A 26,322-nucleotide genomic window follows, 5' to 3' on the forward strand; every position below is an offset into this window, starting at 1 on the left:
GGTAGCCTGTTTATTAAATACAGAGGATACATTTATAATCTCAGTGAACAGAATAAATAACTACACATTCTCCATACACAGTCCATGACATGAATGCCCAGGTGGGACTACGAAAGGCTCAAATCTCTAAACCCCCTCCGTTCTACCCTCAGGATGAAGGACAACCCTGGGCTTCAGGCCCCCAGCGATACTTGGGGAATCTGAGGCCATGGGGCTCAGCTTTCCACTGCATCCTCCCCACGGGGCAGTGAGGATGGAATGGGGGTATGTATAAGGCACGGTTGACTTGGTAGAGTGGTCTCTTTGGTTTCCCACTGGAGGTGGCACATGCAGAAACGAGGGCCTGGCCCAAGGCTGCCCCTTGGGAGAAGCTGAGTGGAGCTGCTGAGTGGAAGCCAAACCCTCTGTGCTAGCAGGGACCCTGCAGTCTGGCTAAGGCTGGGCCCTAGCCCTTTCCTACCCACTGAAGGCAGCTGTGGAGAGAGGGAGCTTGGGTTCCAGCCTGCTTTGTGGTGGGGGAAGGTGCCATGAGAGATTTGAGGATAATTTCTAGTGAAAAGCAGTCACCCAACCCCACCCATCTCCCACAGGGGCTCCCTCTAGTCTGACTCATCGGGGCCCAGACTGGAAGGCTAATGCCATGAAAGGAAGCAGGCAGAGAGTGGATTGGGCAAGGGCAGCTATGAGAAGGCCAGTGCCCCAGCCACCTAGGGTTCAGAGACATTTCACGCAATGTGGTTAAGTTTCTGGGAGAGATGCTTAGAAGCTCAAGAGAAGGAGTTAAGCAGCCTGGGGCCCTCCCTAATGCAGCAGCTCTTTTCTTACTGCTTCTTTGTGGAGGACAGTGGGTATACACGATGGGTGTGTATGATGGATGTGCAGTGATCACTCCCAGGCTGTCTATACCTATGCCAGGTGACAGATAGCACCTTCATGCCACTGTAGAAGAGCAGCAGAGCCTGATGGGAAAGGTCTATGGACCATATCAAAGGATTGAACCAGGGCTGACAATGGAATCCTAATGGTAAACCCCCTGCCCCCAGGCCCGTGATGAGGAGCAGGGCTGCTGAACATGGAGAAGGAAGTGGGATCAGATATCTTCACCTTTAGCTTGCTGTATAGACCCATTTCCAGAGAGGGTAATGGGCCTAGATGACAAAGCAGTGAATGGCCAGGCTGAGATCATACCATTGTCTGTATCACAGCCAGATGGATCAGTCACCGTACTGTTGCTGGTAGCACAGGTTTGAGTTTCTGCAGCTCACGCGCTTGCATGTGACTCAGCTTGTGGCCTGTCGAGTGGCTTTAACATGTAGACCAGACATATTTAGTGCTCTGGCAGTGTGAGGAGGCACACTGAGGAGTTTTTGGGAGATGAAGTGGTACAGATTCTTCATGGATGAAGGGGCTGCCATGCTTACCATCCACAGGTGTCTCAGGGCCTGCAGTATAGTCATATGAGCTCCAGGGTCCACTGTCAGCAGGCAGTCAGTGAAATCCTTAGCCAGTTTGGACATAGCCAGGGCTCCTCTGAGTAACTATACTTGCCTCTGAGGTGTGATTGTTATCCCCAAAGGACATAGTGCTACTCAGCAGGATGTCGATGATGATGCCTGGCACCACACATGCACTGAATAGTGTAGGGCTTGCAGGCCAGAACCTCTGGAGCAGGAGACGCTGGCTTGCCACAGGTGGTCTTCATCAGGCATTTGTAGTTGCTACTGTTCTTGGGGGCACTGACCAGATTGAAGTCAGTGATGATGATCTTGGAATCAGTGCCTGGGTGTTGGTAAAGCGGATTCTCAGGCTTGAGGTCCAGTGCATGCAGATACTGAATGATCTAGCACCATCTGCAGCATTCACGTCGCATCATGCTCAGTGAAGGAATCCTTGGTGATGTGGTTGAACAACTCCATGCTAGCAGGGACCAGTTGTATCAGCATCTGTACATGCTCCTGCATCCCAAACACCTCCACCGGCTGGATGATGTTGGCATGATGCACCTGGTGCAGCACACACAGCTCAGACTCCCACACCACCTAGTCCTCCTGGTACTTGTTCTCAATTATCTCGATGGCATATGTTGCTGAGTGGCTCAGTGCTCCATCATACTACTTGGCTGAATCTCCTTTGGCCAATTGGGGTCTTCATGTCGTACTTAATTGTTATATATTGGTTGAACTTGGCCCTGTATCTATTCACCCTGGCTGTGTGGTCATGAGGAAGGCTTTGTGTGGCCAGCGTTGGGGGCACTGTGCATATTGACTGGCTGCTGGAAACCTGTCTGCCTCTGTGATTAATAGCTGTACCTTCTTTTTTTTTTTTTGAGACAGAATCTTGCTCTGTCGCCCAGGCTGCAGTGCGGTGGCATGATCTTAGCTCACTGCAACTTTTGCCTCTTGGGTTCAAGTGATTCTCCTGCGTCAGCCTCCAGAGTAGCTGGGACTACAGGCGTGTGCCACCATGCCCAGCTAATTTTTGTATTTTTAGTAGAGATGGGGTTACACCATATTGACCAGGCTGGTCTTGAACTCCTGACCTCATGATCCACCTGCCTCGGCCTCCCAAAGTACTGGGATTACAGGCGTGAGCCACTGTGCCTGGCCCAGCTGTACTTTCTTCTTGCCCAGATCCAGCTGGACATCATTGGATGGCTTGGGAAGGACCTTGCTTTTCCCACAGCCCATCATGGACATAAGGGCATCCTTTCTGGTGAGGCTGGTGGGACCTGCTCTGTAGGCAGTGTCCCTGAAGCATTTCACAGGCAGTGGGCTTTCAGTGTCTCAGCAGCTCTGCTAACCATGTCTGAGCTGGGACTGCCACCAGCATCCTTAGGCATCAGCATGACCTATAGTAGTTTTTAACTCTTTTTAAATTACAATTTTTTTAAAAGAATCTGGATCCTTTCCACAGGAGAAAAATATACATGTACTTATGGAAAAAATTTGCCCAGTGTTGAAGTGGTTCACTGGTGCCCTGAAAGCCTGTATGTAGGAGGCTTACTAACCTTCCTCTATTAGGTTGTTCTTAGTGACAAATGGACTTTACCAAACTCCAAGCATACATACCAAGAAAATAGAGAATTTTGCTTTTTCAAAAAGCATGAATTATAGTCATCTAATTTTGCAGATTCAGAAAGTTAATTATGATCAAGTCAGAATTGGTATTTGGTTGAGTTTGGGTCATTGTTTGCATTCTTAGATTTTGCTGTTTTCCAGAATATCTAGCTCAAAGGTATTTTTTTAATGCCAGTGAATTAGCCAGTATTTCCCAGTAGCTGTCATGTATTTGAAAGCATAATTAACAGTAATTGGCTTACTGTGAAAAGCCAAAAATTTTAAAAACCTAATTTGTAGGCTTTAAATTTAGATTAAAAGCATCAATTTTAGATCCAAAATGATAATAAGTCTAAAATTTAGTTTTGTTATGTCAGTGTGATGTGGGTTTGTAACAATATTCTCGTGTGTTTTGCATTTTTGTGCTTTGACTTTAACTCTTCTAAAACTTCATGTTATTTTTAATCACGTTTCCTTTCTTAGGGTTTATCGCTTGTACTTAAAAATTTAACAGTAAGAGAAATTTTAAGAATATGTTTTTTAACCAGTTTTTTTCCTAAACTCTGAATTTTAACTATGTTTGTTCAGATTTCTTCTGGTGAATACATTCAGATGTCTGGTCGTGCTGGAAGGAGAGGAATGGATGATAGAGGAATTGTAATTCTTATGGTAGATGAAAAGATGAGCCCAACAATTGGAAAACAATTACTTAAGGTAACTGCATTAAGATTCTATGCCTTTACCAAGAATTCCAGAAATATACTTCAGGAGCCATTTCATTTTACTTAAGTAAAATGAGTTAATATACTGAAACTACCTGGGCTTGGGAAGATAGAAGGATATAACTGCTCAAATAACTAATATCTTGTATCCCACTTCACCTAACAGGTAGAGAGCAACTCATGTAATGGACAGGGTGTGAAGATCTCCAGAGAGGGCAGAAACGTTTACTTTGTCCTCCAACTTTAAGAAATCTCTTTATTTTTCCCTTCCATTGCACAGGTGATCTTTACCTGTCAGAACAGGAAACAGGGCACATGATTGATATCAAGTGTTTTGGGTAGGCAATGAGCTTACTCTACCTTTGCAAACCCAGATAGCTTAATAAGTTAATTCAGCAGTCTACCTTTACAGTTTACCCTATTGAGTATAAATATCCCAATTATAAAGGACACATTTTAAGCTTTATTGTAGATTTAGACTTTTATTTTGCTTGCTTAGTATTTTTGCTTTGGATGGTCTAGGATTTTATTTTTGTTTTGAAGGAACAGACTCAAGGAATTTTGGCCTGGTTGCTTTTTTCTTCTTATCCATATATAGAAAAGTGTTAATAAGATAGGAAACTTTAATTAAAAACACAAGATTAGGCCAGGTGCGTGGCTTACTCCCATAATCCCAGCACTTTGGGAGGCCGAAGCAGGTGGATCACCTGAGGTCAGGAGTTCAAGACCAGCCTGGCCAACATGGTGAAATCCCATCTCTACTAAAAATACAAAAAATTTGCTGGATGTGGTGTTGCGTGCCTGTGATCCCAACTACTCAGGAGGCTGAGGCAGAAGAATCACTTGAACCCAGGAGGCAGAGGCAGGAGAATCACCTGAACCAGGAGGCGGAGGTTGTAGTGAGCTGAGATAACGCCATTGCACTCCAACCTGGGCAACAAGAGCGAAACTCCCATCTCAAGAAAAAAAAAAAAACCCACAGAATTCATTGCCAGCTCATTAGCTACTTAAAATTAGCAACTTCAGGCTGGGTGCAGTGGCTCACACCTGTAATCCCAGCACTTTGGGAGGCCAAGGCAGGTGGATCACTAGGTCAAGAGACCATGACCATTCTGGCCAACATGGTGAAACCCCCCTCTCTACTAAATATACAAAAAATTAGCCGGGCATGGTGTTGCACGCCTGTAGTCCCAGCTGCTGGGGAGACTGAGGTAGGAGAAACGCTTGAACCCAAGAGGTAGAGGTTGCAGTGAGCTGAGATCGCATCACTATACTCTAGGCTGGTGACAGAATGAGACTCTATCTCAAAAAAAAAAATTAGCTACTTCAAAACATGTTAAGACACGCTTAGGTCAGTATCTATGAAACAGACTGTGTGTCTTAACTTTTTAGACTTGGAAACTTTGTGGAGAATTTGAGATGTAGTCATAATGAAGCTTGGTATGCTGAAGCAAAATAGATAAAGGTGTGTATATCTTTGTATATTTTTACATGCATGAAGACAAAGCTTGTCTGTACATATTCATAGTAATCATATGGTGTCTTATTTTCAATTTTAAAGATCAACACTTGGAAAACTCTTTAGTTCTTCATGAAAGGCAAATTAAACAAGACAGAAAATTTGTATTTTTATTTTCTTTAATTGTGCCAGATATAACACATGCTGTTTTTCTTTCCTTGTACTCTGTGTGTGGAAAGAACATAATCAGGTTGCCAGATTGTAGGAGGTAATATTTTAATGACAGCATCTGGTTCCTTTAATACAGAGTTTTCATTCCATTTACTTGACATTTCTGGATTTGTTACCTTGTAAAGTTATATCACCTTTCATTGCATTTTTTAAATTAACTTTGCTAGTAGACTTATTGAGCTATAATTCACGTACCACGCAAGTCACTCATTTCCATGGTTTTTAATGTATTCATAGAGTTTTGTCACCATCACCACAATCAATTTTAGAACATTTCATCAATCCAGAAAGAAACCCCATACCTATTAACAGTCACTCTTCTTGCTTCACAAGACCACCCACATCCCAAGCCCTAGACAACAGCTAATTTATTTTCTGTCTCTGTGGATTTGTCTGTTGTGAACATTTCATATAAACAGACTCATATAATGTTTACCCTTTTGTATCTGGCCTTTTTTTCAGTTAGACTGATGTTTTCAAGCTTTATCCATGTTGCAACATCTATCAGTACTTCATTCCTTTTCATTGCTGAGTAATACTTCATTGTATGGATATGCCACACTTTGTTCATCACTGGACGGACATTTGGATTGTTTCCATGTTTTGGCTGTTGTGAATAATGCTGCTATGAACATTTTTTTTTTTTTTTTTAACAAGGTTTTACATGAATATGTGTTTTCTTTTCTCCTGACTATATACCTAGGAATGGAATTGCTGGGTCCTAGAGTAATTCAGGAACTGCCAGATTGTTTTCTTTAGCATTTGCACCATTTTACATTCCCACCAGCAGTATATGAGGCTTCTAACTTCTTTATATTCTAGCTAGCACTTGTTAGCTGCCCTTTTGGTTAATAGCCATCCTCGGGGGTATGAAGGGGAACATTTCACTTTGAATATTACACAGTTTGACTGATTGAAAAGATGTAGCACCTGTTTGTGTATCTGTGTTTCTAAGCATATTTCTTTTATTAAGACTGACATACAACTTCTTTCCTCTAGGATTTTTTCCAGGTAGTTTTACTATCATTAAAGAATTTATAGGAAATTTATTCAATATTCGTAACAACTAGTACTTACCGAATGTTCAGTAAGTCTCAGATATTAATTACGATAATTACTGTTATTATCCCCATTATATTTGTTTTTTATTTTATTTTATTTTTTTGAGGTGGAGTTTTGCTCTTGTTGCCCAGGTTGGAGTGCAATGGTGCAATCTCGGCTCACCGCAACCTCTGCTTCCTAGGTTTAAGCAATTCTCCTGCCTCAGCCTCCTGAGTATCTGGGATTATAGGCATATACCACCATGCTCAGCTGATTTTTTGTATTTTAGTAGAGACGGAGTTTCTCCATGTTGGTCAGCCTGGTCTTGAACTCCTGACCTCAGGTGATCGATCCGCCCACCTCAGCCTCCCAGTGTTGGGATTACAAGCTTGAGCCATCGAGCCCAGCCATTATCTCCATTTTATAACTAAGGCATGCAGAGGTTAAAAAATTTGTCCAGAGCTATGTTGTTGTTAAATGGAAAATCCTGCTTTTGAACACAGAGGGTCTGATTTCAGAGTTTATGCTTTTAACTACCATATGGCACTGCTTCTCGATACCTCTTGCAAATAGATTTTTCAACTATTGGTTTAAACATAATTTGACGTGAGACAGCAGTTTGTTCTTCGATGTACTTAAAGTATATAGGCTAAAAAATAGCCACGTCAGGTATATATTGTTTTCTTACAAGCAAAAATAAGTGATCATTCTTAAGTAATTTCAAAACTTTAATAGAAATACTGAGTACCTAAAGTCATTTTCTCAAAAATTAAAATATGTAGCTTCTTCATAGTCACCTTATATGTAGTAATAGTAGGTTTACTTTGTACATGAGTATAATTCAAGTCTATTTGTCATAGTCATTTTTACTATTGTTGATGTCAGAAATATGGCAAAATACATGTGTTTGTTGCCTGTTGGAGTTTTCAAAATCTCAGTACATTCACTCACACACACACACATATTTATATATTTGAGCATGTAAATAATTTAATTATTGTGAGTTTGAAATACTTTAATAATTTTTCCCTTTATTTTTATGGCTCGAGGAATTTTTTAACTTGCTTACTGCTGCCTCCACCTACATGGGTTCAAGCGATTCCCCTGCCTCAGCCTCTCTAGTAGTTGGGATTATAGTTGCCTGCCACCACGCCCAGCTAATTTTTGTTTTTGCTTTTGTTTTTAGTAGAGACAGGGTTTCACCGTGTTGGCCAGGCTGGTCTTGAAGTCCTGACCTCAGGTGATCTGCCTGCCTCAGCCCCCCGAAGTGCTGGGATTACAGGCATGAGCCATGCTCTGCTTTTTTTTTTTTTTCCGGAGGCAGGGTCTTGCTCTGTTGCCCATGCTGGAGTACAGTGGTGTAATATTAGCTCACGGAGGCCTTGACCTCCTGGGCTCAAGTGATCCTCCCACCTTAGCCTCCCAAGTAGCTGTGACTACAGGCATGCACCACCACACCTGGCTAATTTTTTTTTTTAATCACTTTTTGTAAAGACAAGATATTGCCATGTTGCTAAGGCTTGTCTTGAACTTCCAGGCTCAAGTGATCTGCCCCCTTGACCTCCCAGAGTGCTGGGATTACAGCCATGAGCCACTGTGCTGGCCAGCTTGACTAATTTTTAAAGGAGCAATAGAGAAACCTATTCATCTTTTCCAGTCTTCCTATTGTTGAAATATCTGCTATTAGCTCAAACAGAATTTGACATAAGGCAGCAGTTCCTTTGATACATTTTTTATTACTTGATATTAGCTTAAAAAATCCATTTTCATAATGTTTGTTCAAATGAAAAGTTGAATAAATGGGAAAGTTTGTATTATTTAACAGCCTTTCAGAAAGACTGGTGAGTGCATCTTTTATTTGTTAGCAGCTAAGTAGTATAACATTTTTTCAGTGTAACCAGAAATGCATGTTCCAATATAGTACCCATATTTTCCAAAGAATGTAAAAATTTCACAGTATTTTGAGTAAATGTTTATTATTGGTTTTATCAAAATCATTTCTATAATTTCTGAAATGATGAAATAAACTTACTAGTTACTTAATAAAGTGCTAATTTTAATAGTATGATACTTCTAGTCAGTAACGTGTTCTTTTCAACAATGAATCAGATTTTCCTGAATTAAAGGAAAATTAATTTTTACCTTATTGGTTATTTAAATTATTTGTAAATTTAAGAAGCACATACCTTTTCTCTTAAAGTTAGTTCTGTAACTGTACATAAGATAACTACATACAGGCGTTTTCTGAAGTGGGAAGATTCACATTTATGTGTTTCTCCTTCCACCTTTATGGTTCATAATGCAAAAATACTTAGCCTGTTACTTTTTTAGAACTACTTGCTGAAATGAACCATGTATTCTAAAATGTAAGAGATCATTATATTAGTATTTATAAAATACTCCAAAAGCTGTTCTAGATAATTGGTATGTTTGGCTCTCTCAATCTTAATATCTTTTCAGTAAGCAAATTGGCAAAAAGGAATTCTTCAAAGTTTGCCTGGAATCCTTCAAAGTTTACAGAATATCTTTATTTATTATTGGTTACCTGTCTCGTTCCAGTTAAATTTTAGGTAATCCTCTTATTAGGCTGTTTTTTGATACATTTAAAAGGAGTACTTTATCAACATTTAAGAGTTCCTATATTTTTAGTAATATGAGTGATGCATTGAAATGATAAGGATATAAAATACGTTCCAATATGACTTGCCCTCCATGAAGACTTTAGACCTAGATACTCCTAGATTTTAGCTCCTACTTGTTTAGTCTTGGCAAGTCCCTGCACCTCCTTAAACCTCTGTTTCTTGTTTAAAATGGAGACAGAAAATTGTTATGAATTGAAGGTTTAGTATTTAAAGTATTTAGTACAGTGATTGGCATATGCTAAGCCCTCAGTAAATGGTGATCATTTCTAAACTTAAGGAATATATTTACATATATACATAGAAAGTGTACAGGAAGCAGTATATGGCCCAGTGCTGTAATATAACTTCTGATAATTCTAGTTCAGGGAAATTTGAGATGATTCTGGACTAGATGGTTGTTGTTTAAGGCTTTGTGCAGGAATGTAGGTGGGGCAAGCTCCAAAGGATTGGAATCAGTGGGAGTTACATTTTTATTTTCATGGCTGAAAGGAAGGAATGGTATTTCAGGAAACAGGAGGGGCTTTTGAATCAAGAATTAACATGTATTTGGAGTTCTTAGTTTTGCTAAAACGAAAGATTTGTGTGGATACTTAGAGATGTGAGAGTTTATTAACTTGATTGCTAAATTGGGTGTTCAGTTCTGAGCCTCAGTATTTTCCACTTTTACCCTTATCTTTAGCAAACAATAGAGTTTACAACATGTCCAGTATACTTATGTGTGTGTGTTTGAGAAATAAAATTTTCTTAAAACAACACACTTCTACTGTGATATATTGTTATTTTCCATTCTGTTTCATTGGGGGGAAAATAAAATGAAATTTGGTATAAACTACAAAAGTGATTTCAGAGTACCTACAGGGACTTTAAGTAATCATATATTATTGCTGAGTAGGGTGGTATATCACAGTGAAAGCATGTTTGGGAAGAGTCATCTGGCAGCAGCAAGATGACTCAAACAAATTAGGAGGGAAATTGAAATGAGAACAGTTAGGATGGTAGTTGTAGTAATCTAGGTGTTAGGATGCTAGTTCTCATAATCTAGGTTTGATTTGATGAACCTTTGGATCAGAGTGGTGGCAGTGGTAACGAAACAAAAGGACTAAGACATATTGAGTAAATGATGTGCAATAATTGATTCAAAAGGGAGAGAAAACATAGAAGAAACAAACTCCTAAGCTGGAATTTAAATGAGTAACTCATTAACCATTAATCTATGTGAAAGAGAAAGTTGGTCAGAAATGAGGAAGAGCAAGAGAGAGAAATTTCATTTTTTTAGATAATGTAGTGATATTATTTATCATCCAAATTGGGATATTGTCAGAGTTAAAGAGAGTGCTATTAGTAATTACACTGGTACAGGAGGTGTGAGTTGGGACTATGCTGGACTTACTTGGATAGAATGTCAAAAAGCCATGTTGAGTTTCAGGTGACTGAGAATTTACATGGGTGTTTGTATAGAAGTTGGGAATATAGAAGCAGAGCATGGGGTTAGAAATAAACGTTTCTTATATTGAAACCCCAGATTTCTTAGTGAACATAATCTAGAAGAGAAAACAGAAAAGTCTACAAATGGTTTGCAAAATTGTAAAGTAGCTGAAGTTCTTTAATCCTTCTTTTCTCCAAGAATCTGGTTTTCATGCTAACTTCACCACTCCTTTTGGCCCTATTTTTAAGAAATGTGGATAAAGATCGAGGTTTTAGGGACTTACTGACTATCCCCCTAAAGTGTATGGCTTTTGAGTTTTCAGGAATTAAGGAGTTCCATTACTTGTGACTCAGAAGAAAAGTCTCCCCTTTTTCTGCATAAAATCCTGTCTTTATACATTTAAAATTCTGGATTCCATAAGGTTGTCCTGTGGACTTCAATTTAAGAACCCCTGAGTACTCTAAGAGTATTTGTGTATTTTGCTATGCCATTTAGAATTATATGGCCTACATAATGATACTGTGCTTCTAGATGTTTCTAAATGTATCTTCCAAGAATTTGGTCATTCTCTTATTTAAATAACTACACAACCATTTTCATACTTGTGAAGTATTTTTATTAAAAAATACTTCTAAAGAGACACTGCTGAAAGAGAAGTTTATGTGTGAAGGAACTATTTTAGACATAAACCTTGTGAGTTTAGGTTGCATTATTCTACAATAAAGTTCTACAGTAGAACTTATATTTTACATTAAAATATTTTATACTGTCTAGTCATTACTCTAGCTCTCTAGTAACAGCCAGTTAGGAGGACAAAAAGGAATTAACAAAGTGTAGATAAAGAACAGGGCCGAGTGTGCTCACGCCTGTAATCTCAGCACTTTGGGAGGCCGAGGCAGGTGGATCACCTGAGGTCAGGAGTTCGAGACCAGCCTGACCAACATGGAGAAACCCCGTCTCTACTTAAAATACAAAAAATTAGCCGGACTTGAAGGTGCATGCCTGTAATCCCAGCTACTTGGAAGGCTGAGGCAGGAGAATCACTTGAACCTGGGAAGTGGAGGTCACGCTGAGCCAAGATTGTACCATTGCACTCCAGCCAGGGCAGTAAGAGTGAAACTCCATCTCAGAAAAAAAAAAAGTCCGTCTGTAATCCCAGAATTTTGAGAGGCTGAGGTTGGAGGATTGAGCTAACCCAGGAGTTCAAGACCAGTCTGGGTAACACAGTGAGACTGCCATCTCTACAAAATGATAAAAAGTTAGCCAAATGTGGTGTACATGCCTATAATCATGGCTACTCAAGCCCAAGATTTCAAGGCTGCAGTGTGCAGCCTGTGGGGGAACCAAAAAAGTGCAATCCCGTCATGTGCTCAGAGGACAAAGAGTTAAACATTTGGCAAACAGTATTTTAAATACTGTCATACTGATTTTTTTTTCCCCTCACTTTCTCAAAGACCAATTATTTTATTTTGTATTGGTCAACTGAAGGAAGGAACTAATACATTTCTGTGGTATTTCTTAACGTAGACTATGTTATTAAGCATTATAGTAGGTTAAAGGTACTTGTGTAAATTTATTCAGAAAACTACAAAATTGACAAGGTTTTTCTCTCTTAGGGCTCCGCTGATCCTTTAAATAGTGCTTTCCATTTGACCTACAACATGGTTTTAAACTTACTGCGCGTAGAAGAAATTAATCCGGAGTACATGTTGGAAAAATCCTTCTACCAGTTTCAGCATTACAGAGCAATTCCAGGAGTAGTAGAGAGTAAGTATAAAATACCATAACAGCTTAGTATAACTCGGAGATTAACTAGCACAATGTCTGCATTATTGGCTGCTTTGGGTGCGTTATTGGCTGCTTTTTTTTTTTTTGGTAAGGTAAATTTTTGGTTCGTACATAATGGACTGCACAACTGTAGTTGGTTATTGTAACTGAATAGAACATTTCAAAATGAAGGAAAGAAAACCCTGGCAGGAAACTTTTCTGTAGTTGGCTCAAATTTAGTATAATTCTTGTCTCATGCATATATGTCATATAACTCATGGTCCTGAACAATGAAATAACACAAAGCCTAGTATGTTAAAACTTGACCTGTAAGAAGCGCGTGTTTATTAGTCTTGTCCTTTCACCATTTCTCATTATTAAATAGTGCCCTGGTATAAGCCTGTGAATGTTTAGGGAAAAATGAAAAATAATGCTTTAACTTGGATTAGAGTTCAGATTTTTTTTCGGAATTTTCAGTTCTTAATATTAAGATAATGCTTACTAAAGCACAAAAAGTAAATGTTCTATGGTAACTATGTTCAAGTGGAATTGTACATTGATTCTTTAGAGGGTAGTACAGCTGATGATCATAGGAGCTGATTAAAAGCTAAAATGGAGGCAATGATTTAAACTATTGGTTTTCACTTGAATGTGAAAAAAATAAACCACTGGTTTGGATAAATCTTATAAAAAATTGTGCATAGTCATTGAAAAAAGGAAGAAGAAAATGTGACAAAAGATACAGAGGAAAGTTAAAATCATTTGTAATCTCACACAGAAATAGCTACCCAACCACTGTTAATACTTTGTAGTTTTTCTGTTTTCTTTTATGAATAAGTATGCTTTTTAAAGGCAAAATCAGATGTGAAGTTTTTGTAATAATGATAATTATACTGGTAATGATAATGCTTATAATTAATATCATTTGTTAAATATTTACCTGTGCCTACCTTGTATTAAATGCTTTGCATTTACTAGCTCATTGATTCAGGCTTTTAAAGTTAATTTTGGCCCGGTGTGATGGCTCATACCTGTAATCCTAGCACTGAGAGGCCGAGGTGGGCAGATCACTTGAGGTCAGGAGTTTGAAACCAGCCTGGCCAACATGGTGAAACCCCATCTCTACTAAAAATACAAAACAAATTAGCCAGGCATGTGGCAGGTGCCTATAATCCCAGCTACTTGGGAGGCTCAGGCAGGAAAATTGCTTGAACCCGGGAGGCGGGGGTTGCAGTGAGCCAGGATTGTGCCACTGCACTCCAGCCTGGGTGACAGACTGAGAATTCATCTCAAAAAAAAAAAAAAAGATTTTAATTTCAAAAAAGCATGATTTTTAATAACAGTATTTCCATTTTATAACTGTATCATGATTTATTTAATGAGACAAATTTGGGATTCCTTTCTATCATGAATATATAGGACAATTCCACTCTTATTTTACTTTATTTTAGATGGGGTCTTGCTCTGTCACCAGGCTGGAATGCATCACAACTCACTGCAGCCTCGACCTCCTATGCTCAATTGATCCTCTGAGACTACAGGCTTCTGCTGCCATGCCTGGCTAATTTTTGTATTTTCTGTAGATACAGGGTTTCATCATTAATAAAGTGATGAGAATAGATGTAGTAACCCCTCTAATTAAAAAAAAAAATCAAAGATGATGATTTTTTAAAAATGTGAGCTGAATGGTCTTAACACTCACCTTTAGTAAACTTCCATAAGCAAATTTTTGAATATTTTTTTAAAAGCCTTATAACATGACAAATGTATAATTTCAAATCACGTTGCATTTTATTAATTTCTCATAAAAGTAGTTAATAATGCCCCTAATGTTTGGCTGATAAACTATGGTCTCAGCAAAGAGAAAATATGATTCTAGTCTCAGAGAACTGCATTTTTAAAAGAGCTATAAATCTCCCACTGAAAATTACATTAATAATAAAAAAAGACTAACAAGGTTTAAATACACTTTGGATTTGGGATTGAATTAAGGAAGTGTTAAAATCAGATTAAATAGGAAGGAAATTTATTAATTCTACCTTATATCATGGAAATTTCAGATGCTGTCATTAAAAAACAGGTGTAAGATTACAAGCTAGTTTCATACTTAACGGGAAATAAACTTTAAAGTATTTTTTCTAAGCAATTAGCACAAAGTCATGCATCAGTAGGAAAATTACACATACAACACAACCAGCAGTTAGACTGGTTTGGAGACTGAATAACCAAGTGAAACAAGTGTATATTGGTGCACCTATCTTTGTTTTTGTTTTTGTTTTTTCTTTTTACATTCTGACAATCAGTAAATTCCTTTTTTAAAGTATCCCTGGTACAGTAGAGGATAGAGGGGAAACTCCCAAGTATTATCCTGTGTTTTTTTAAGCCTGTTTTCTGACTTCTGGCTGGGCCCAGAGATTGTTCGATATGACTTAGAGCAAGATTCTACTACTCACTCAATGAATGTAAACATTCCACCATTTTCTGAGAAATTAAAAAGAAAACCTTTTACCTGAGGATTGGGAGCCCCTTTAAATTTTCAGGCCAAGAAAGTCATTTAAAAAGTAATAGAAGTCAAGTCTCAATTGTCCTAACCTTGGAACTAAATAATAACTTTGAAACCACTTGCTATGTGCACTCTAGTCTGATGCCAAGTGGCAGCAATGTATAGCCAATCACTAACCAGAGTTATTTCCGTTAACCAATGAGAATTCCTGACACCTTTTGTAATCTAGCCCCTCCTTTGATTCATCCCTTTTTCTTTGGAAACTTGTGCCCCTCTGTCTCCAGAGTACTCCCCAAACTTAGAAGTGTGTCTCTGGCTGCAGTCCTCAACCTTGACCCACATAAACTGTTAATTTTGCCTTGGTTTCTTCCATTTAGGTAGACATTTCCATCCCATGTTCTCTGTCTCCTCAGTCTCCAGCTTTTGTGTTTTGTTTTTTCAGTGTGGTTCTGACTTACCTTTTAAAAGGATTGTAAGTAACATGATCTTTGCTCACTGGTGTTGCCTCTGTCTACTTGTATCTACTTGGAATTGAATTATCCCTGCACTCCTCTACCTCTGGTTTTAAAGGGGCAAGCTCTGTTTTTCTAACCTTCTGAAACCAGTAAGTGAAAATACTATCAAAAGTATAACATACTTTTTAATGGAAGAGGTAGGAATATGAGTGATGAAAGAGAAATAAGGGAATTGAAACACCTCTAGTACAGTTTGCAGAGCTGAGAGTTGTGATCAAACAGAGCGTGTAGTGTTAAGAGAATACATCCTGAATGGAGTTCATTCCTATTTTCACTCATTACTTGGAGGAATATATGTCTTTTGTTGCATATACTACTAGTGCCTTTTCAAGGCTCTGGTACTATTTTTACCACCTTAAAATATACCAAAATTAAAATGTGCATTATTGTTTTTTGAAGTGTAGAATTGATAGAATGTTTATAAGATTATAACAGATGGCTCACATATATGAGATGTTTTTTCATTTTGATTTATCAAATCAACAGTACATTTTTCAGTGAGCCATGGAAGTAGAAGTCCTTGGATTTTACTCTGCCCTTACTGAAAAGAAAAATGCATATTTAATTTTAGATTTTTTGTTTAGTTTCATTAATAATGCTAGTGGTAATAGGAAGAGCTGTGCAGTTAGATGAGGGTTTGAATCAAGGCTACCTGGGCCTTAGTTTGTTTATGAAGTTGGGATAATAACCAGTTCATCCAAGTTGTAAGAATTAAATGAGATAATCTATGTTAAATGCTCAGTAAGTGCTTAATGTAAAAACTAATAGTATTGCCATAGAGCAGTAAAGCAATCTATTCTTTTACTTGTAAAATTTGCTTGGTTCTGAGCGTGGCGTTCATTTCCCGGTCACTCACAGGTTTATCTATTGTATACACTATTATACACTACATTATATGCTATAAATATGTCTTTGTAACCACCATCTCCCATCTTCCTCAAAAGGAAGAAATTGGTTACAAACTGTCATAAGAGTTTATGGGCATATTTTACGTGGTATCTTCTGAAATTCTGAGGCTTTCCTATGGCAGTGACCGTGGGGTCTTCTCATTTGCACTGCAATTAAACCGGCTTCTTATACTGAAGTTCCTCAATTATCTGATTGGGGTGGAAGAGGTGCTATCCTTACATTAAGTTAATTTGCTTCATAGTCGCAGTCTCATAAGCAAGTTGCCTCATTAATTTATGTCTTTGTTTTCTAATTTGTTACATGTATATTATCAATTTTGAAAGACATAAATGAAAACTTTTTTTTAACATGAGAAAAGATTAGAGAAACTGATTTTTGCTTGTTTAATTTGTAGGAAAAAAAACAGACTGCACCTAAAGTTAATAACTTTCTAGAGTGGCTGTAGTTAGAATCCTAGATACAAAATAAATGTGACTTCTTAAAATATCTTTCAAACTTTTCACTCATTAGTTAAATAGTCTGAGCACAGAAGTAATTTGCAGTGATATAAAAATATATCTCCCTGGATGCTTTCCTATTATCCTGCATAGATATTCCTTTATATCATTTTCTTTCTTTTTTTTTTTTATGCTTACATGACTAGCAGATATCATTTTCTTAAATTCCTCCTGTCAGTGCTGCCTTTAGTGTACCCCTGTTTCCCACAAATATAATGTTATATGTAACTGGGCAGGGCAGCAGGATCATCATTTTGGTGTGCAGTCTTCGTTTTCATATAACTCTTAATCACGTTAGTCTGTCAAATATTCTTTTATAGGGTTTAATTTTTTTTTCCTGATAATGTTTACTGCCATAATGCTTGTTATGCATAGTAGTCTAGTCTTTAATGACTGAATTACAGCTCCTGTAAGCAGTAATGCAACTCATTTAAAAATGACCAGGTTGATGCAGTATGCCCAAGGTAGTACAAAAGACTAGAACTTAGAGGTCTAGGAACAGTCGGTAAAAAGGTTGATGATAATAACAAACATAATAATAATACAGTAGCAATATCCTTTCTGTTTACTATGAGCTATACTGTTAGCTAAGTATATTCTGTGTCTTTCGTCAGTCCCTAGTAAAGCTTTGTTATGATATGTGTACTATTGTTATACTCATTTCCTAGATTAAGAAATTGAAGCATGCAGATTACATAGAGCAGTTTGATACAGATCAGTGGAGTAGAATTGTGAGTCCAGAAGTAAACTTACACATCTGTTGTCAATTGATTTTTCAACAAGTAGTGCTGAGACAACAGGATTGCAACATGCATAATAAAGTTGCACCCTTACCTCACACTATATACAAAAATTAACTCAAAATTAAGTTCTTAATATAAGAGCTAAAAATTTAAAACTCTTAGAAAAAAACACAGGTGTAAATTTCCATAATTTTGGATTTGGCAGTGATTTCTTACCTATGACACCAAAAGCATGAACAACAAAAGGAAAAAATAAATTGGATTTTACCAATATTTAAAACTGTGATGGGTATGTGTTTGTCTATGGTTTTTGGCATATAATTTTTATACCTTTGTTATATATAGTCTTGTTAAAACGTTGGGGCACTTTAGGCTTTAGAAATAGGCCTTAATAGACCTTAAAAATTAGATCTTTTTTTTAAACCTAGTTTTTAAAAATTTTTTTAAGTAGGTTTTTTTCCTTTTTCTTTTTTGGTCTTTTTGTCTTGGATCTGTTCATAAAAATATTTGTTTGACTTATAGGTCATAAGGCCACCATTTTAAAGGGGATTCTGTCTTTATCTTGGATGAAGAAATGTTATATAGAGAGACCCAAAATTTTTAAGTAAATGGGCTTTGTTGGGGTTTTTTTTTACTCTATTAATATTAGATTGTGTATTGTTTTTGTAATTATATAGTTGTGAATTATGTCCATCTAATTAAAAGTTTCTTTAAAAGGTCCAGGAGGACAGGATTTGGGGAACTTTTGCATAGCTAAATATGAAGAGACTTATAGGAAGGTAAACAAAACTTTATCTCTGTGTTGAGGAAGATGATGCACCCCATCTCTATGGGGACAAAAACTCTTGTGTTTGGGACCTTTTTAGACTTTGTCTTACATATTTTTTTCATCTATTTAAAAAAAATTTTTTTGTGATAAACTGAAAATGTGGTTTTTTTTTAGTTTTGTGAGCTACTCACACACAAAATAATAATCAGACCTAAAGAGGAAATTGTAGAAATTTCAGTTTGTTAAAATTTTTGGAGGCCCTAACTGTTGACTAGCGGCTAGACTTGTGACTAGTGTCTAAAATTTTGAATACCTTAGCTTGTGACTAGTGGGGGTAGAGTTAGGGGCAGTCTTGGGGACTGAACTCTTAACCTGTGAGATCTGATGCTATCTCCAGGTGGATAGTGTCAAAATTAAATTAGGGGACACCCAGCTGGTATCCACTGCTTGGTGTGTGGGGGAAATAAAAAGTCCTCACACATTGAGTCACAGAAGGCTTCTATGTTAGTTACTGTTATGTGACATAAAAAATACAAAAAATACTGGGCAGGTGGCTCACGCCTGTAATCCCAGCACTTTGGGAGACTGAGGCAGGTGGATCACTTGAAGCCAGGAGTTCAAGACCAGCCTGGCCAACATGGCAAAACCCCGTTTCTACAAAAAATACAAAAAAATTATTCACAAGTGGTGGTACATACCTGTAATTCCAGTTACTTGGAAGGCTGAGGCAGGAGAATCGCATGAACCCAGGAGGCAGAGGTTGTAGTGAGCTGAAATTGTGCCACTAAACTCCAGCCTGGGTAACAATAGCAGAAGACAGTCTCAAAAAAAAATAAAAATAGATAAAATAACACTTTTTTTGTTTTGTTTTGTTTTGTTTTTTGAAGACAGGGTCTCACTCTGTTGCCCAGACTGTAGTACATTGGCACAGTCATAGCTCACTCACTGTAGTCTCAACCTCCTGGGCTCAAGGAATCCTCCAACGTCAGCCTCCCAAGTAGCTAGGACTACAGGTATGCACCGTCACACCAACCTAATTTTTTATTTTTGTAGAGATGGGATCTCACTGTCTTTCTGAGGCTGGTCTTGAATTCCTGAGTACAAGCTGTCCTCCTCCTGCCTCAGCTCTTCAAAGTTGCTGGGATTATGTGTGTGAGCCACTGTGCCTAGCTGAAAAAACACTTTTAAGTGTTTCTTAGAACACATTACCTCAAAAGAACACCTCTTTTTTCTTTCTTTACCTGATAGAATGGTCCTAAGACCAGGGCTACAACTACAAATGCTAAAAAAGATAATTCCTAAACAGAAGACTGTAATTATATTTTAACCCTTTTATCAGAATTTCTAAGAGCTTGATAGGGTGAATTGTACCTTCATCCCATCTGACGAAGTAGACTAAAAATCAATACAACTATTGGCCTAATTGTAAAAATGGCACTAGTTCTACGCCTGTATAACATTACCACATCTAAATAGAGATACAATATGGAGAAGATACGTGCTAGGCTACTCTTGCTGCCTAAAATCTAGACCAACGTTGTGGCCAATTCTAATATCCTTTCCATGGATTTAAAAATAAGAAAAAGGATATTTAAAAACTAGAGATTGTATAGGCTGGGTGCGGTGGCTCATGCCTGTAATTCTAGCACTTTGATAGGCCAAGGCAGGTGGATCACTTGAGGTTAGGAGTTTGAGACCAGCCTGGCCAACATGGTGAAACCCTGTCTCTACTAAAAATATAAGAATTAACTGGACATGGTGGCACATGCCTGTAGTTCCAGCTACTTGAGAGACTGAGGCAGGAGAATTGCTTAAACCTGGGAGAGGCAGAGGTTACAGTGACCCAAGACCAAGACTGTCACAAACAAACAAAAAAGGCTATAGATTTTTAAAATGGCATTACATATTTTAAAAATCAGTATTAGTTAATACCTCAAAAGAAGCTCAAAACAAAAAAAAATTATCTCCTAGTTCAATTATACCAAATGCCTAAAAATATAAAATATATTTGCCAAGATTACTCCTACTTTTAAAACCAGACAAGATCAAATAAAAGCCTACAAATCTGCATGGCCTGTCTCTGTGTCTCTAAACACATAGAGACATATTCATACCATTTAATGGTAGACTGAACTAATTAATGACTAAATACAATTCTAATAATACGCCAATATCCTTGAAATTATATATCCTGTTAATATGAGATCCCTATTAAAAAATTAGAGTGTGGCCTGTGATTTATTGATGAATTTGTTTTTGTCCTTGGTTCCTGGTTTAAAACTTCCATAGCCCTTGTTAGTCTTTTGTTATAATGTTGGGTCAGAAGCGGATCCCAAAACATAGAATCTCTCTCTGACCTTCTGCTGCCCTCCTTTCATCTGCTGCTTTTTCTTCCCAAGGTAGCAGTTGTCTCTAGTCTTTCTGTTTTGGAGACAGACATAAAAAAATTCCCTAACCTACCTTGACTGATTTTAGGTCACAAGACACCCATTTCAAAAGATGTCCTGCCTCATTCCTTGGAGGAAGAAATGCTATACAGACAGGCAAAAAAAAAAAAAAAATTTTAATGGACAGATCTTGCTGGTTTCCCCACTCAGTCTGTTCGTGTTAGATCGTAACCAATCACATTTCTACGCTGTTGTCAATCATGTCTATTCCAATAAAGCCTCCATAAAAGGCACAGAGGACAGGGTTTGGGGAGCTTTCGGATGGCTAAACACATAGAGACTTACAGGAAGCTAGAAGGTAAACAAAAACTGCAACTACTTTTGCACCAACATAATAGAAAAAAAAAAACTATGTCTTGGGTATAATTTAAATGAGATGTGTAACTTTGATTTTGTACATGTGTTCTCTTTACAGAGGTAAAGAACTCAGAAGAACAGTATAATAAAATAGTAATTCCCAATGAAGAAAGTGTAGTTATCTATTATAAGATTAGACAACAGCTTGCCAAATTGGGTAAAGAAATTGAAGAATATATTCACAAACCAAAATACTGCTTACCTTTTCTACAACCAGGTCGTTTGGTAAAGGTATGTCATTGTTTCTTCATAAAATACTTGAATATTTCAATATTTTAAAATATTTTTGTTAAAGATTGTAATTTATTTTTTATCTTGATAAAATGCTTTCTGCTACAATAGTTGATCTATAGTAATCATATTATTTTACCTGTTTCACATAGCACTAGCTTAGGAGCTTATGCAGAAGCTTTTTAATCACCACTGATTTTTATTCTGGAGACTGTAAATTGAAGTACCTAGTTTTGGAATTAACATATAAAATATTTCTAGTCATGAAATGCTAACTAAAAAGAAGGTAATTTTAAGTTCTGGATGAATTTATTAGATATAAAAAATTTATATCCTTGGAACACACTGTCATTTTCAGCATTCATTTGCCAACTGAAAGATTCCTGTTATTGCTGTTCTAGGGGCCTATGAAATTTGACATTGATTTTTTTTTTCCCTGCAGGGTTAATAATTTAGCAGTGCTCTTTCAAAAGATACTTGAAAATTCAGAAGGCTTTATTAGCTTAGAATGTAGGTGTAAACGACTGAAAATTGCCTTGTAGATATACATTTGATTCTTGCTTAATTGCTTTTCTTTCTTTTTAGGTAAAGAATGAAGGAGATGACTTTGGCTGGGGAGTAGTGGTGAATTTCTCAAAAAAGTCAAATGTTAAGGTAAATTGTCTTTAAATTAAAATAGTATATCAATTTTTAGTGAAATGTTTTTTCAGGCTTATGAAATTGTTCTAAGAAGAAATAGTATTACCTGAAGAGAAGCAGTAATAAATTCTGTCAAAGGAATTAATTTTTGGAATACACCCGGCTAATTTTTGTATTTTTAGTGGAGTTGGGGTTTTGCCATGTTGGCCAGGCTGGTCTCAAACTCTTAACCTCAGGTTATCCACCTGCCTTTACATCCCAAAGTGCTGGGATTACAGGTGTAAGGCTCTGTACCCAGCCAGTCATTTATATTTTCTGTGTGTCACCTCAGCCATGAGAAAACTGTTAAATGGTGGTGGTGCTTTTCTTCTACTCCTCAAATCCCCCATGAGGTTAACTGGAAAGAGTATCCTTTATTTAAGCCTCTCCAAAAGCTATTAAATTCTCTTTTTGTGTGGAGTCGGAAGTGTAACTGAATGCTAAATACAGTGGTTTCATGGACATTTATGTAACCCAAGATAGAAAAGCTAGCATGCCTTTGCCAATTTACTCATTCGACAGATTGTCTATAAGAGAAGTTTGCTTGGGAGAATATTTTTACCTGTACTGAAGTGCTACAGATTCCTCTCACTCTAGGTTTTACATTTTTGTTTCTCTAGGTTTTACATTTTTGTTTCTTTCTTTCTTTCTTTCTTTTTAACAGTTCTATGGAGTTGATATTCACACACTTTAATTTACCCAGTTAGGGTGTATGACTCAGTGACTTAGTATATTCGCAGATATGTGCAACCATCAATCACCGTAGTCAATTGTAGAACATTTTTATCATCTCAAAAAGAAATCTGTGTCATTCACCTGTCCTTCCATATCCCCCAGAAATAGAAGAAATTTCCTTCTGTTTCTGGTGTGATGAGTGGTTTTTTCATGAAAGATAACAAATACTTCTTACTGAGATGATCATGTGATTTTTGCTTTTCTATTTTGTGTTCTGATATGATATATTACATTGACTGATTTTCGGATGTTAACATGACTGGATTTCTGAAGTAAATCCCACTTTGTCATAATACATTATTCTCTCTATCAGGATTCAGTTGGTAGTATGTTATTAAGGATTTTTTATGCCAATATTCATAGGAAATATTGAGGATTTTTCATGCCAGTATTTATAGGAAATGTTGGTCTGTAGTTTTATTGGTGACATCTTTGTTTGGGTTTGGTATTAGGGTAATGCAGGCCTTATAGAATGAGTGAGGAGGTGCTCCCCTTTTCTTCCACTTTTTGGAAGAGTTTTTGAAAAACTGGTACTAAATTTCTATTTTTTTCCCTCAATATCTTCATGACATTCAAAACTTTTTAAATGTTTGGTAGAACTTGGCAATGAGGCCACTTCGGCCTGGGCCCTTCTTTATGGGCAGTTTACTAAGAGGTTAGTAAGTCAGTCTCTACCTGGTATGGCATGTTCTTCAGATTGTCTGTAATTTATTGGTATGTAGTTACTCATAGTATTGTTTTGTAATCCTTTTTATTTTTGTATGGTCATTAGTAATATCTCTTTCATATCTGAGCTAGTAGTTTAAATCCTTTGGGTGTAAGTTTGTCAATTTTGTTAATCTTCTCAATGAGGTTTTGGTTTTACTGATTTTTTTTCCTCTCTTTTTCTGTCTCTACTTCATTAGTTTATGCCCCATCTTTTTAATTTCCTTTCTTCTGGCTATAGGTAGAAGATTAGGTTATTAACTTGAGGTACTCTTCTTAAATAGAGCTTTTACAATTATAAATTTCCCTCTACAGATGCTTCAGCTGTATTCCATAAATTTAAGTATATTTTATCATTTTTATTAATCTCAGAAGTATTTTCTGATTTCCCATTTGATTTCTTCTTTAACCCATTTGTTATTTAGGAGAGTGTTAATTTTCACATATTTGTTAATTTCCCAAATTTTTGTCTTTTTTATTTCTAATTTTATTTTTGTTAAGAATGTACTTGGAATTGTTTCAGTAGTTTTAAGTTGTTCTAAGTTTGTTGAATGGCCTGACATGGTCCATCCTGCAGAATGTTCCATGTGCAGTTGAGAAGAATTTGTATTCTGCTGCTTTAAGGTGGGGTGTTTAATAGATATTCTTTAGGTCTAGTTGGTTTAGAACTTTTTTTAGAGTGTTGTTCATGTCTTCGACTTCTTTCTTTGCATTCTGTCTGATTGTTCTATGTATTATTGAAAATAGAGTATTGAAATCTCGTAACTATTGCTGTATTGTCTGTTTTTCTTTTCATTTCTATCAGTTTTTGCTGCGTGTGTTTTCAGGCTCTGGTAAAGTGTATTTTGTTTGATATCAGCATAGCTATTTGAGCTTTCTTTTGATTATTCTTTGCATAATATTTTTTCCCACTTTTAAATTTTCAGTCTTGTTTATATCAGTAAATTTAAAGTGTGTGTCCTGTACACAGCATACGGATTTTGTTTTTTTAATCCAGTCTGAAAATCTTTGCCTTTTTTTGGATTGCTTAATCCGTTCACATTTAGTTTCATTACTGATATAGTTGGATTTGTGTCTGCCATTTTAATTTTTGTTTTCTATGTCTTGTGTCTTTCCCTTCTTTTACTGCTTTCTTTTGTGTGTTGTAAATTTTTTCTAATGTGGCATTTTAATTTTTTAAATGATTTTCTATACATACACATTTATGTATATGTGTGTATGTATATATGTATATAGTGAGAGAGACAGATTTCCTTTTTGTTTGTTGGGGCTTTCCATATACATATTATTAGAAAAAGCTTTAGATTTACACTGACTTCATTCTAATGTGATATAGAGATGTTATTTCTGTATAGCTCTATTCTATTTTCTCTATTTTTATGGTATTATTGTTATGCATATTACGTCTATAAATGTTACAAATCCAGCAATACATTATTATGATTAATACTTTATGTGCTTTTTATTAATTTTATTTTTAAAATTTATTTTATTTTATTTTTGAGACAGATTCTCACTCTGTTGCCCAGGCAGGCTGGAGTGCAGTGGTGCAATCTCAGGTCAGTGCAACCTCTGCCTCCCAGGTTCAACTGATTCTCCTGCCTCAGCCTCCCAAGTAGCTGGGATTACAGGCTCACTTCACCATGCTCAGCTAATTTTTTGTATTTTTAGTAGATACGGGATTTTACCATGTTGGCCAGACTGGTCTCAAACTCCTAACCTCAGGTGATCCGGCTGCCTCAGCCTCCCAGAGTGCTGAGATTACAGGCATGAGCCACCATGTCTGGCCACTTTTTATTACTTTTAAAGCTTATAGAGGAAAGGAAAGCAAGTGTGTATATATAGCTTTTGTTATATTTACCTTCTTATTTATCATTTTTAGTTCTATTTGTTCTTGTGGATTCAAGTTATTATCTAGAGTTACTCCCTTAGCCTTATACAGTTTTGCTCTCACCTACCTCCATTGTGCTGTTACTGCCGAGATACTACATTTTGATAATGTTACAGGCTCGATAATACAATGTATACCTACTGTTTTATACAACTGCTTTTTAAATCATTGAAGAGAAAAAGACATTTATTTCTATCTTTTATAATTGCATAATTACCTTTACCATTGTTCTTTTTTTTTTTTTAATGTAGCTTCAAATAAATATCTAGTATTACTTGGTTTTAGCCTGCATAACTTCTTTTTATATTTCTTGTAAGGTGGGTCTGCTAGAGACAGATTTTCTCAGTTTTTAGTCTGTCTGAGAATGTCTTTTTTTTGCTTTCATTTTTGAAAGTTAACTCTGCTGGATATAGGATTCTTGGTTAACAGTTGTTTGGTTTTTTCTTTGAATATGCCAACTCATTGCTTTCTGACCTCCATTGTTCTGCTGAGAAGTTTTTGCTGTTAATGTTCTTGAAGTTCCCCTGTAGGAGATGAATCTTTTTTTCGCTTTCAAGATTTTCTCTTTGTGATTTGGCTTTCTGCATTTTTATTATGATAAATGTATCTGTATAAAAAGTGAAGTAAACACGCATACACACAAAACAGCAAACTTCAGGTAACTGTTTTGGATTGCAAACAGGATAAATTTAATGTTCAAACAATCTGATAAAATAACCGTTTGGAAAAAAAAAAAAAAGTGACTGAACTTCTTTGCCTTTATCTTACTTGGACTTTATTGAATTTTCTGGCTATGTAGATGAAATTTTTTTTTTTTTTCAGTAAATTTGGAGAAGTTTTCAGCCACTATTTCTGTTTTTGATTTGTTATTTTTAGAGACAGGGTCTTACTCTGTCACCCAGGTTAGAGTACAGTGGTGCAATCATGGCTCACTGCAGCCTCAAGCTCTTGGGCTCAAGCAGTCCTCCCACCTCAGCCTCCTGAGTAGCTGGGACTGC

At 36.7% G+C, this 26,322-nt stretch overlaps 1 protein-coding gene across 1 annotated transcript in view; it reads left to right on the top strand.

Annotated features, from left to right (window-relative positions):
* The window catches only part of MTREX (Mtr4 exosome RNA helicase), a 109,684-nt gene that overhangs the window by 44,998 nt on the left and 38,364 nt on the right, over positions 1-26,322 (top strand). The window contains exons 15-18 of the mRNA XM_012457304.2: positions 3,645-3,770; positions 12,194-12,344; positions 21,143-21,315; positions 21,901-21,969. Coding sequence (XP_012312727.1) covers positions 3,645-3,770; positions 12,194-12,344; positions 21,143-21,315; positions 21,901-21,969 — 519 coding nt within the window. The remainder of the gene's footprint in view (positions 1-3,644; positions 3,771-12,193; positions 12,345-21,142; positions 21,316-21,900; positions 21,970-26,322) is intronic.

Source organism: Aotus nancymaae, unplaced genomic scaffold (assembly GCF_030222135.1).
Source record: "Aotus nancymaae isolate 86718 unplaced genomic scaffold, 86718_ANA_hifiasm-v0.15.2.pri h1tg000014l, whole genome shotgun sequence".
In the NCBI taxonomy this organism is placed as follows: Eukaryota; Metazoa; Chordata; class Mammalia; order Primates; family Aotidae; genus Aotus; species Aotus nancymaae.